Below are 12,626 nucleotides of genomic sequence, written 5' to 3'. Positions count from 1 at the left end.
ATACTGACATTCCGGTCCTAACCCTGTCGACCTTCCGGTCTAATCTCTGGGCAAGCGTGTTATTGAGTCAATTATCATATCTGGAACTAATATTGGAAAACAAACATTTATTCCAAGAATATCTTTAAGTCCATCTGGAAAAAAAATTCCCTTCAAATTTCAAAGAAGACAATTTCCTTTGGTTGTATGTTTTGCAATGACAATTAATAAAAGTCAGGGGCATTTGCTATCAAAGGTTGGTCTGCATCTCAAAGATCCTGTTTTTTCACATGGACAATTAATAAAAGTCAGGGGAATGATTGAAATTGTTAATTTTAGATAAGGATGATAGACTTACAAACAAAACTTCCAATGTTATGTATAAGAAAGTTTTTATAAATTTATAAATGCTTCGTAGTGTTTAAATTAAAACAATTGTGTTTTTTTATTACATTTTTTAAATGTTTTATTTTTTATATACCATTGCAATCCATAATATTGATTTTGTTTTGATATTTCATTTTCACACTTTAATCAATGTCACATGGTGTTTATTGTTTGCTCTCTCAAATCAAAAATACTAATTTGCCCTCGCATTTCATAAGACATTCAAACATTCAAAGTTTCATTTTAGTTATCTTCATATTTACCTTTTCTAATGTTTGCTTGTATTTCTTTTTAACATCTATTCAAATTTGTATATTTTTTTACAAATATATATTAATATTAATTTTAAATAATAAATATAAAAATGTGAAACAAAAATATTTCTTATTAATAATATAGTTTTTTTACAAATTTTTTACCCGTGGATTCCACGGGTTGTAGCCTAGTATTACCATAATCAAACCCCTGTGATCCTTGAAACTCCTTGCAAAAAACAATTACACCAAACCATATAAACAATTTATGTAATTTACTCAAGAATATAATTTGTTGTCTTTCCAAATTATCCCATTATTGTTTTCAAAAGATGCAATATAACTTTTTTTAAAGAATATTTCTAAAAAAACATTTTTAGTACACAAAACATGCGTACCTCTTGTTATCTTACTTTATATTGACCATACGAATATTTGTTTTCCCAAAAAAAAAAAGAGAGAACAACACTAAAAACGATTTATGGTATTAAAATCACATATTATCTTGTATCTTTTTAAATAACGAATATTCTCCATTATCACACGAACCATACGCGTTGATTCACGCGTCTTCCTCTTTCTATATTTGCTCTCTCCCCATTCCCTCTTTCTCACTCAACGATCTTCAGAAATGGCGACAGAAACCAACAACCTCTCGCTCTTCTTGACCAACATCGACGACGTGAAGAAAATCTTCAGCCGTTTCGACACCAATGGCGACGGAAAGATCTCTGCTGAAGAGCTCGTCCACGCCATGAAGGCACTGGGATCCGACATCTCTGCTGAAGAGGCGAAGCAAGTGCTGACTAAACTCGACGCAGACTGCGACGGCTTCATCAACCTCGAGGAGTTCGCCGGATTCTGCAAAGAAAACGCCGGAGACCAAGAGGGAGGAATCAACGAGCTCCACGAAGCGTTTGAGCTTTACGATTTGAACAAAAACGGGTTGATCTCTTCGACTGAGTTGCATCAGATCTTGACTCGGTTGGGGGAGAGATGTACGGTTGATGATTGCGTGACAATGATCAAGTCGGTGGATTCCGACGGCGATGGATATGTCAATTTCGAGGAGTTCAAAGAGATGATGTCGAAGAGTTGATGCTTGAATCTTCCTTTAAATAAGTGTTTGATTTCTGATAAATGGTGTAGGATTTAGTATGATGAAGATGAAATATGAATTAAGGGAATTGATTAATCCACAGTTCATATAAATTAAAATGTGGAATTGCCCTTGTAATTGAATGCAGTCGTAGCTTTGTTAAGTTCAATTAATGGAATCTTGATAGACTCATCTTTCCTTTGACTGTATGTTGTCCATGTTGAGTTTTTTTAATTTATATTTTGTATATTCGGTGGTAAAATATTCATTTTATTTGACAACTTGATAAAAAAAATAATAGCAATTTGACACATTATTATATAAATTAAAAATAAAAAATTATTTTAAAATTATTCACACGATAAGATTGACCATTAGAAATCTCTTTTTATGTCTTCTTAACATCTTTTTCATGCAGTTACCAAAATGAGCATTGCATCCGAAAATGTGTATTTCGGAGCTCGCTTCGAACGAAGTGCATTTCCTATTAGGACAAGCATTTTATCTTTGATAAGTCTAAAATAATTCAATAAAAAATAACGTCAATTTGAAAATCCGTAAATTCTCACCTAACACGAGAATGGATGAGTACACAAACTCCCACGTAACAATGTTGTTAATTGATTTATCCAACTCACACCAAATTCAAATCTCTATAAATTATAATCATGTTAAAACCAAAACAAGATTCACACCAAAGTTACACTCCAAAATGTCTTATGAGTGGTCCAAAATCACCTCTAAATTTAACAAACCTTCAAGCTTCGACAATGAGCTCAAGCCCTAGACATTTTTGGGGAAACGTGTTAAATTTTGATTTGGTCCATAATATTACAGGGTGAGAGGAAGATGAAAGTAACATAAATGGGGATGTTGAAGTGGACATACAGTAGAACCTTGTTGGATAGGATACCAAATGAGATTATAAGAAATTCACTAGGAATCACGGGAAAATTAAGAGAATGATGATTGAGATGGTATGGGCATATCAAGGGAGGATACCATCATCCTTGATAAGGATGGCAGATTTAATGATGTTTGATGGAAAGGATATGAGAGGGAATCCTAGAAGGAAATAGGATGATAGTATAAGGTTGTGACCTTATATAGGAGGGTGTAGAGGTTAATTATTAGGGTTGATGAGTAGCCTGGTATCTTTATATGTTTGTTTTACTTCTAATCTCTAGTGTTTGAGGAGTAGCCTAGCTCATATGCTTGTATTATGATTTATTCATGTATATGTTTTGCTACCCATATTCATGTAGGGGTGGTTTGATAGTCTAAGAACAAATCAATATGATTAAGTCAGTGTGGTCTAAGACCGAATCAAAGACTTTTAATTGTGATATCAAATAATCTGAATATGATCGGGTTAGACCCAACCTCTTTACCAAACCCAATAAAAGACATATCAAACAACCCGTTACTCTTCCCTTGTGTTGTTGCCTCTTTTGCATGTTCTCTTATCCATATGTGTGTACTATAATTTTCACACATGTTCGAGATCATCTTTATGATGCAATCGTTCCATCCATGATGGAGTCACGATCGTCGACATATTACCTCCCCTATAATAGGATTTTTCGAGTTTTATTGATGTTGAATTGTGGTAAAGTGTAAACATAAAACAAAAAAGAAAAAGAAAAATAGAATCAAACTATTTTAATATTATTGGCAGAAAAAGCAATTCACTCGAATTATAAAAAAATACTATTTGAAGTTGATTATTAATATTTGACATCTCAAAAAAAATATCATTAAAGATGCTCTAGGATATTTAAACACATAATTCTTAAGTTGTTTCAAAATTCATAAGCAACAAGTCACAACCTATCAGGAGAAACAAATGTTAGATGTTGTTATATGCTTCTTCTATTCTTAAAAATAAATAAATAAATAATCAAGCATGTAGCACATGACATTCAACAAGTTTAATGAAGGCTTACTAAAAAGAAGGAATTGGGTTCCAAATTTTTTCAGATAAAAAAGATTGATCAATAGCAATATTCATTGGGAATCAATTTCACTAAGCAATGAGTAGGTTTGATGTTTATACAAGTGAAATAAATTGAGGCTGAAACCACGTGGGCCAATAAGTAAGGGAATTTTGGATATGGGCTAACTATTTGTTGTGCCATAGCCTAAAAATAATCGGAATTCAGAACCACTTGTTTTAATTTATTGGGCCTTTGATCTCTATTCGAGTTTAATTAATGATTTTAAATATTAAAGTTAAATAAAAATATATAGTAGTCATTTTATTTTAATTTTTTGAATGTTGTTGAATTTTATATATATAACGTTAAAATATTATATTTGTCGAACATAAAATTTAAATATCATATTTATTTTTCTTAACATTTAAAATATCGTATTTTAAAGTCTTAATTATTTTTATATTTTATAATCATTTTAATTCATAAAAAAAAAAACTAAATGACCAAATTATCCTAATAACATTTGTGTCATAAATTAGATACAACAAATTACCCCTAACCGTACTAAAACTTCTTGAAAGATTTATATACATCAATGTCTTCTAAAACTGGAACGACAACCAAAGTCATCAATATTCATCAACTTCATCTTCTCTAAGCCTCGAGACATCAATTGATATCTTCAGTTCTGTTTAATATATTGATTCAAGTAGTTTCTTTTTATTCTAAATTTATAGGGTTTCCATCTGGATTTCATTTCTAAATTGGGATTTATTGAACTCTGATTCTCAAGGGCAACGTGTGGGTTTAAAAAGGGAGACTTAATTGGGATTGCATAAAATGATTCTCATAGATGAATTCAGGGTAGTAGGTGTGATAGAGAGAAAGGTTCTAACAAAGAATTGCATAATCGTGTTTTGTAGATTGATAAAGGAAAAAAGAGCAAGTTGGGGCATCCACATCACATTTGAGGCAACAATTAATAGTGGCAAGATAATAGTATACAAACTTTAAGCAACATATGTCAACAATTTGGTGTGAAGAATATACAAATCATATCCTTTAGTGCTCTTGAAATCAATGAACTCCTAGTTGATGCCAAAAAAAAAAAATAAGTTTTCCTAATTGTCTTCTTTCTCAATGTGTTAGTTAAACAAGGGCTTTTATGTAAATACTTACAACTGTAGTATGAAATGATCATGTGACTAAAATGAAATAAAGTTTCATATGTAAGTCTTTTAGTAATGTATTCCTAAGGGTTAAATCTTACACATTGTTTTGGTATTTTACTTCCTTATGTATTTGAAATATTCATCTTAGTTCTTTCCCATGGTTCCAATATTTATCATTTTACTTGAGAAAGTAAAAGAAGGGTACTTTGAAAGTAAAAGATAAGCATATTTTTTTAGCATATGCAACATTGGAGTGTATATATATATATATATATATATATATATATATATATATATATATATATATATATATATTCTTTTATAGTTGTTGGATTACGGTTTAATTGTTTGATTGTTGTATGCTGATTCATGATGGTGTGGTAGTGGTAGAAAAGGATGATGTAGTGGCTCTAAAGGGGATTTGGATAGTATAGCTTTACCAAAACACGATTTTGGCAACTTGGTACCCTTTGAAAAGAATTTTTACCTCTTCCTGGTAATGACTCAGAGAAATTTCTCTATGTATGTGACAAAAGAAGGGTTAGGATAGTTGGGGTTAATTCAGTACATTCAGTTTATGGTAAAAGGGGTTTTAGTATTGAAAGGTATTAGCGATAAGCTGAAGTGATATTCAAATATTATGATGTATAGTTTAGATAAGATAATCCCTGCATTTTAGTTTGTATTTATTATTCATTGTAGTATATATACTCATATATACATGATTACCTCACTGAGGTTTATTGAGGCTAATCCTTATATGGTATCAGCTTTATTGTGGCTAATCCTTATAAAGGGTATTTTGGTTAATTATATTTTTTATAATTAAAATGATTATAAAATATAAAAACTTATTAATGGACTTTAAAAACTAATTTTGGGCAAATGTGATATTTTAAGTGTTAACAAGGGTAAATGTGATATTTAAATTTTAAGTTGGACAAACACGATATTTTTTTTGGAAAGGAAACCTCCCTAACGAGGGTTCCAGACCAACTTTCGCGCACCAACTAAACCCTCGCTGCAAACATGAGACTATGTTTCATATCCTACAGTTACTACAGGCGAACCTCCATGGTCATAAGAGTTGAGTATGACTAAAATTGAACATGAGTCAATAGATTATCCACTATATCTTCTATATGTCTTTACCAAATCACCACAACCCAAGTGATTGACAAATACGTTATTTTGAAGTTTAACAAGCCATATACAAAATTCTTCCAATACAACACAATCACATGCCTTCATTGACGTTTTTAATGAGATGTCTAGTTAAAACTTTCTTAATAGTTTAATAATTTTGGTTGGTATTTTTCCTTGTTACTAATATTAAACATACCAATTTTTATTACATTTTTTCCACATATAAAAATAGTGTAATTTGTAATTTGTTTTTATTAGAAGAGTGTACAATATTATTAGGATTGTTTCGATAATCTTTTAATAAAATTATTTGTCACATTTGAACCACTCAACGTTTAATTTGATCCAAGCTCTAAATGAATCAAAGGCCTCTAAATAATTAAAATTTTATAAGGTATGTTTAGTTATAGAAAAATAAGTTGTTTTTCAGATAAATTCTAAAAAATATGAGAATTTTGAAAAAATGTTTATTTCAATAATATATCTAAAATTAGGTAAAAAAATAAAATTTACTGCTTTCCAAAATAACCACGAATTTAGAAATTTTTAAAAAACCAATAATTATTGTTTTTCATATATTTGTAATTTCAAAAAATTTTCTAAAATATAAACACAAACTAACTCTCATGCCACCCTATCCATCCACTCATCCCAAACCCCAACACCCCACTCTCAACCCAACCCAACCCAACCCACCCCTACTACCTCACATTCACCCCGACAAACACAAACAACCACCATCACTATCATAATCACCAACCTACTATCACCACCACCACCACCCTGTCCACCGTGACCGCTACCATCCCCGCCATATCCACAAACAATCATCGCCATTTTTAAAAATGAAAATCAATAGAAAAATACATATCTAAACTTATTTTCTAATTTTCTAATGGAACTTATTTCATTTTTCTGAAAAACTAAATAGGGAAAAGGAATTTTTTTTTTAATTAAATGCGTTTTCGACTCTTTGGACAATCTGGAAAGCTCACAATACATTTCGTTCCGACATTCACATTTCTACTTTTAATTGGATTAAAAATAGATCTAAACGTCGGTCGATTGATTGGTCAGTTTGGTTTTTATCGCCTAATTTAAACTCTTTTTGTACCGACTTAAGCTCCTTTGTCTATGTCCTTGTTTTTCTTGTTTTAACGCTAATGTATTGATTGCCGTTCAAACAAAAAATAAAATAAAAAACAAAAGAAATAAAAAAAACTAGACGCAACCACATATTTTCTGTTTAATCAAACTGACCTTAATTTGAGAAATAATGGAAACTTGGAGGTAGCGAGTGGTCCATACTTTCAAAATACAAGGGGAACAAAGAAAAAATGGTCTATCAACACTTTTTGATCAAGCGCACGATTAGAACGCCAGACCTGTTTTGCTAACATGCACCGGTTAAAAATATCGGTTAGACGGTCACCAAAGTCCAAAGGTGTATAATTTAGGACCAGTCATCACATCAGAATCGTTCCCAACAAATTATACGAACCCAAAATTCAGTAAAACCCCAGAAAAATAAAAAAATCGAAATTCCACCCAAAAACGCCAAGAAAAATGGGAAGCACAAATGCCCTCATCTTCAATCTTCATCTCAGCACAAACAACTGCTTCAGCTGTGTGAACTCAAGAACAAATCCTTCAACTTCTTTGCAAATCAGTCAAAGAAAAACCCCTTTGAGTATCTCAAGTAAAAGACATAGAAAGAACAGCAAAGTTGTTTGCTTTGCCATTGAAGATGTGCGGGAGATGCAGAAAAGGCTTGGAATCGGGGGTACTGGAACAGTAGGTAAGTTCGATAACCAAATTTGAATCCTCGGATATCTTAATTGATTATTGTAACATCTACCCAATCAAGTTCATGTGTTTTTTTCTTCGTATTCAAACATATTTGAGAAATCCCTCTGGTGACTTTCGTACATGAATCTTGAGGTGGACTACTAATAACTTTGTTATTTAGTTTTAGTTGATTTGTAAGATATGGAACAATCTTATCTTATCATGATTTGATGACAGACTCATTTGTTACTTGAATGATGTTTCCTTGAATTTTGTTATTTATGAGGTTTAATATATTCCAAACATAGTTTTTAGGATTGCATTCAGGATGCAATTGCAATATTACAGTTAATTGATAATTATTGTAAAAGGGTCCATTTTTACCATCTAAGATTCTAAGTTATGTGGATTTATGAACTCAAAGTATTGGTCAATTGACCTAATCTATTGAAACTACTGAATTAGTAAATTGCATGCTTTTTTGCATGAATTATTAATCTGTTTTGTTAATTAGTAAGCTATTCAGCAAGTTTAATGTTTCATTAATAGTTCTTCTGTTGTTATATTCATAGAGGTGGCCGATGACATCAAAGAAGATGAACTCGCAAACAGTGATCCAAATACCGAAAGTGCCCTTTACAATTTTCTATACCCAGATAAAGAACTCCTCCCTGAAGACAAAGAAATGACCATTTTTGATCATCTAGAAGAGCTTCGAGAGAGAATCTTTGTGTCAGTTTTAGCAGTGGGGGCTGCTATTTTAGGATGCTTTGTATACTCAAAAGATCTCATCATGGTTCTAGAAGCTCCAGTTAGAACTCAAGGTGTTCGATTCCTTCAATTAGCTCCTGGAGAATTCTTCTTTACAACCATAAAGGTCATATCATATAACCATTGGGTATTTCATTACCATTTTGAAGCTCCATCTTTCGAGGCTAATTTTGTCTTTTTGTATACAGGTATCAGGGTATTGTGGTCTTCTTCTTGGAAGCCCAGTTATTCTTTACGAAATCATAGCTTTCGTTTTACCTGGATTAACAAGATCCGAAAGAAAATTTCTCGCCCCAATTGTTCTTGGATCCTCGATTCTTTTCTACACAGGGATCGTATTCTCCTACATCGTTCTCACTCCAGCAGCTTTAAACTTCTTCGTTAATTATGCAGAAGGAGTCGTTGAATCATTATGGTCGATTGACCAATACTTCGAGTTCATATTAGTACTCATGTTCAGCACAGGATTATCTTTCCAGGTAAAACGAAACGAAACCCACCCTTTTTCTCTGTTTTACAATTACTTTGACTTGTAAAGTCAAACATGGTGGTTTTGACTTTTATGAATTATAGGTTCCAGTTATACAACTTCTGTTAGGGCAAGTTGGATTGGTGACTGGTAATCAGATGTTATCAGTATGGAGATATGTTGTAGTTGGAGCTGTGATTGCAGCTGCTATTGTGACTCCATCAACGGATCCTTTGACTCAAATGCTTTTGGCGGGACCCCTTTTGGGGCTCTACTTTGGTGGTGCATGGACTGTTAAGTTGATTGGGAAGTGATTGGGAATGAGAGAGATGAAAGAATGTATTTAGATGTATGATATGATGATATTGTTTTGTTATGTGTTTTTTTGTAGAATGTATTATTTGTTATTTGTTAATGGTACATAACATGTTGATTATATGAACAAATGATACTACTTTGTTACACATTTGCACACTTCCATATATGGTTTGCAACTAGTTATGAAATGTGGTTGTTAATGGTAAATTGTTCCATTATATGATGTACATTGTGTTTATATGATTGCAATTTAAATAGACGTGATTAAAAGTTAAGATGATAATAAACATTACTCAAATTTGCACAACTAAAACAAAGAAACATAAATTTCTAAAAGAAAGCAACGGAAGAATGGATAAGGCTTTCTAAAGACTAGGACTATTGTTAACTAAAACAAAGAAACTTTCAACCCACGTGCTTTACTCCAACACATATTGCGCCAAAAACGGTTACACTTCACCGCGGACATAACGTCGCATGGTTTTTAGGTAAGTTTGAATCAATTAATCTTTACACTTTTATTGACTCCATTTATTAATGATTATTTACTTTTTTTTATGAAGGAGTGTTGGATGGGAAATATGATGATTTATCAGAAGAGTTGTTTTGTATGGTTGGGGGAATTGATGAGGTTATTGCTAAGGCTGAGAGGATTGCAAAGGAATCAGCTTCGTAGATAGCAAAAAATCATATTTTTTGAAGGTTTGATTAGAAGAAGAATTAAGGGATTAGATGGTTTAATTTGGAAGTGTCATTCTCAATGTTTTTGTTGCGAATGTTATTCCCTTTGGGTTTTTAATGTTTAATTTACAGTTTCGGCTTTACAAGAAAGTATTGGTTGCATCGGTTGGTTGTTGAAATATTACAAAAATCATTCAGAGTATTAAGGTGTGGGCAACTGGTCATAACACCATTTTGGTGTCATTTCACATCACATATCATCAATGGTGTTATAATACCAAATAAGGAAATTACATCTTATTATAACATCAACTTTTTTCTACTTTATGATTTTCTTTTTTTCGATTTTTTTTAATTTAAACAAATATAATTTAAATATAACATAATGTTTAAATATTATAAATAACATAGAATAAAAATAATTTTTAAAAATTAAAAATAAAATAGAAATTAAATTACACATAACATCCAAATTCAAAATAATAATAATAATAATACAACACTATTCGTTATCGTTATGGTTACCATAGAAAATATAATTCGTCAAGTCCTCTGGAAGTTGTCTGTGTTTATTTACGTCTTGAATGTCAATGACTCGATGCAAATACTTTGATGTTCCTGGTTGAAGTTGAACGTGTCTGAGCTCCGTTGGTTGAAGTTGAACGTGTCTGGTTGAAGTTGAACGTATCTGGGCTCCGTTGGGATATAGTGTCCAATGGCTATGTAACATGTTCAACTATATGTCACTTCGCCTTCAGCACTCTAAAAGCATGTTCCTCATCCTTACGTGGTCCTTCTTGTATTCTCTTAAAATAATCGGATGTCGAAATGCCTTCACAAATGTGGAATACGGAGGATATTATTCATCTGTAAGGTAATATTCATATTTGTATTCGTTTCCATTCACCGTGAAAGGAGCATCCAGGGCCTTTCCATTCAAAAGATCGTTGAATATTGGCGACTGATCAAGAACGTTGACGTCGTTATTGGAACTTGCAACCCCAAAAAAATGCATGTCAAATCCATAAATCTTGAGAAGCAACAACCTCTAAAACCAACAAAGGTGATTCGTGATGACCACTTACGTATTGCCCTTTCCATGCTACCGGACAATTTTTCCATTTCCAGTGTATGCAATCAATGCTTCCGATCATTCCGGGAAACCCATGACGATGACGTTCATGCGCCGCATACAATTCTTGCAAATCATGCAACGAAGGTTTCCGCAGATACACGTCTCCAAATGTTTCAACAATACCCCTTGACAATGTATACAAACTCTCACTTGAGGTTCTTTTGGATATTCTTATATAGTCGTCCATGGTGTTAGGCGACTGCCCCATAGCCATGAAACAAATGGCCACGACACATTTCTGCAACATTGTAAACCCCCGTCTACCTCTAACATCATATCTCAATAGAAAAAATTCATACCTAAACATAAATTAACTACAGTTTAAAAAGATATTTTGTTGTAAAATTAAAGAAACATGTAGTACATTTGTATTTATTTTGTATAAAAGTATAGTAAAGAAGCGATAATGGCTTTCCAATGCGTTGACAATCCATAGGAACACGTTCCTACTTAAACGAAATCTTCTTTTGAAGTCCTTCGACCCGTATACACAATTATCCGCAATGTAATCGCGATATAGATGTTCGTGTCCTTTCTCGCAATTTTTGTTTAGCATCACACGTCTTGTTAGTAGCGGGGCTGGATCTGGTTGTAGCAGGTCGGTAGTGTAATAATGATACGTCATCTTGAAGAAAATATCATCATCTGAATCATCGGACGTGTCGGAATGATCCATAATTTTTTTGAAAAGAATTGAAATTATTTAGAGAGAAAAAGAGAAGTTATGTGTAAAAAATTGTATAGATAATAGGTATTAATATCGGAAAAGAATAATTAATTTTAAAGATTTTATTATTATTATTATTATTATTATTATTATTATTATTAAATTGACCGTTTGAGTTTAAAATCAAAAGGTATAATAGCCGTTTCATCCGGTGGTAACAAACACGAGTTGTAACATAACAAGAAGCAACGAGTAGGGGGCGGTGTTCCACCTGCTAGCACGCCGTTTATGGCTGTCCAGCTCATCCCATAACGAGCAACTCATATCTCATATTGCATACTCTCATATTGTTTATTATTATGAGTTTATGTCTTCGTTTTTAGCAAGCTGCGGTTTTCAATTTTGTCAAACACAAGTAGTTATTCATGGGTTATCCCTGAATTTTTAAGGAAAAAAAAATAAAAATAAAAATATCTTCAAGGAAGTTGCCAACAAATGGCTTTATTTTTATTGTGATATTTTTAACATAATTATGAAAAGTTTAGGATATCTTCAAGTTGCCAACAAATGGCTTTATTTTTATGGTGACAATTTTAACAAGATATGATATTGATTTTGAGATTTCTTTTGTTGTCATATATGTTTTTTTACTTTCAATTAAACTTGTTTTATATTTTTATAAAAAAAAATTTATACTTTCATATGATTTATTTTTAACGAAATTATTTTTAAATGTTATTAAAAGTTATTAAAAAATCTATGAAACGTTTTTAAAATGTTGTAAAACAAATTTAGGATTTTTTTTTAAAGTTTTGTAAAATGT

At 31.8% G+C, this 12,626-nt stretch overlaps 3 protein-coding genes across 3 annotated transcripts; 2 read left to right on the top strand and 1 right to left on the bottom strand.

Annotated features, from left to right (window-relative positions):
• Positions 1 to 1,179: 1,179 nt before the first annotated feature.
• LOC145036543 (calcium-binding allergen Ole e 8-like) lies at positions 1,180 to 1,923 on the top strand. The gene has a single exon (XM_078985002.1). It carries the CDS (start codon positions 1,252 to 1,254, stop codon positions 1,717 to 1,719), a length of 468 nt encoding a protein of 155 aa, XP_078841128.1. The 5' UTR covers positions 1,180 to 1,251; the 3' UTR covers positions 1,720 to 1,923.
• A 5,519-nt stretch (positions 1,924 to 7,442) lies between these two features.
• On the top strand, positions 7,443 to 9,468 carry APG2 (Sec-independent periplasmic protein translocase). The gene is made up of 4 exons (XM_078985001.1): positions 7,443 to 7,772; positions 8,335 to 8,639; positions 8,722 to 9,012; positions 9,107 to 9,468. The coding sequence occupies exons 1-4, from the start codon at positions 7,541 to 7,543 to the stop codon at positions 9,314 to 9,316; spliced, it is 1,038 nt and encodes a 345-aa protein (XP_078841127.1). The 5' UTR covers positions 7,443 to 7,540; the 3' UTR covers positions 9,317 to 9,468.
• A 1,392-nt stretch (positions 9,469 to 10,860) lies between these two features.
• On the bottom strand, positions 10,861 to 11,344 carry LOC145035524 (uncharacterized). The gene is made up of 2 exons (XM_078984054.1): positions 11,108 to 11,344; positions 10,861 to 11,049 (listed from the first exon to the last, which is right to left on the bottom strand). Exons 1-2 carry the CDS (start codon positions 11,342 to 11,344, stop codon positions 10,861 to 10,863), a joined length of 426 nt encoding a protein of 141 aa, XP_078840180.1.
• Between the last annotated feature and the right edge of the window lie 1,282 nt (positions 11,345 to 12,626).

This window comes from Lactuca saligna, chromosome 3, assembly GCF_052625555.1.
Source record: "Lactuca saligna cultivar CGN05327 chromosome 3, ASM5262555v1, whole genome shotgun sequence".
NCBI lineage: Eukaryota > Viridiplantae > Streptophyta > Magnoliopsida > Asterales > Asteraceae > Lactuca > Lactuca saligna.
Note: the sequence above shows the minus strand (reverse complement) of the source record. Positions and strands in the feature narration are given on the sequence as shown.

Coding starts and splice junctions, on each gene's coding strand:
- LOC145036543 (XM_078985002.1), top strand. CDS start 1,252: ATGGCGACAGAAACCAACAACCTCTCGCTCTTCTTGACCAACATCGAC.
- APG2 (XM_078985001.1), top strand. CDS start 7,541: ATGGGAAGCACAAATGCCCTCATCTTCAATCTTCATCTCAGCACAAAC. Junction 8,640..8,721: donor TCTTCTTTACAACCATAAAG/GTCATATCATAT, acceptor TTTTGTATACAG/GTATCAGGGTATTGTGGTCT. Junction 9,013..9,106: donor GCACAGGATTATCTTTCCAG/GTAAAACGAAAC, acceptor TATGAATTATAG/GTTCCAGTTATACAACTTCT.
- LOC145035524 (XM_078984054.1), bottom strand. CDS start 11,344: ATGGGGCAGTCGCCTAACACCATGGACGACTATATAAGAATATCCAAA. Junction 11,050..11,107: donor GGAAATGGAAAAATTGTCCG/GTAGCATGGAAA, acceptor TGTTGGTTTTAG/AGGTTGTTGCTTCTCAAGAT.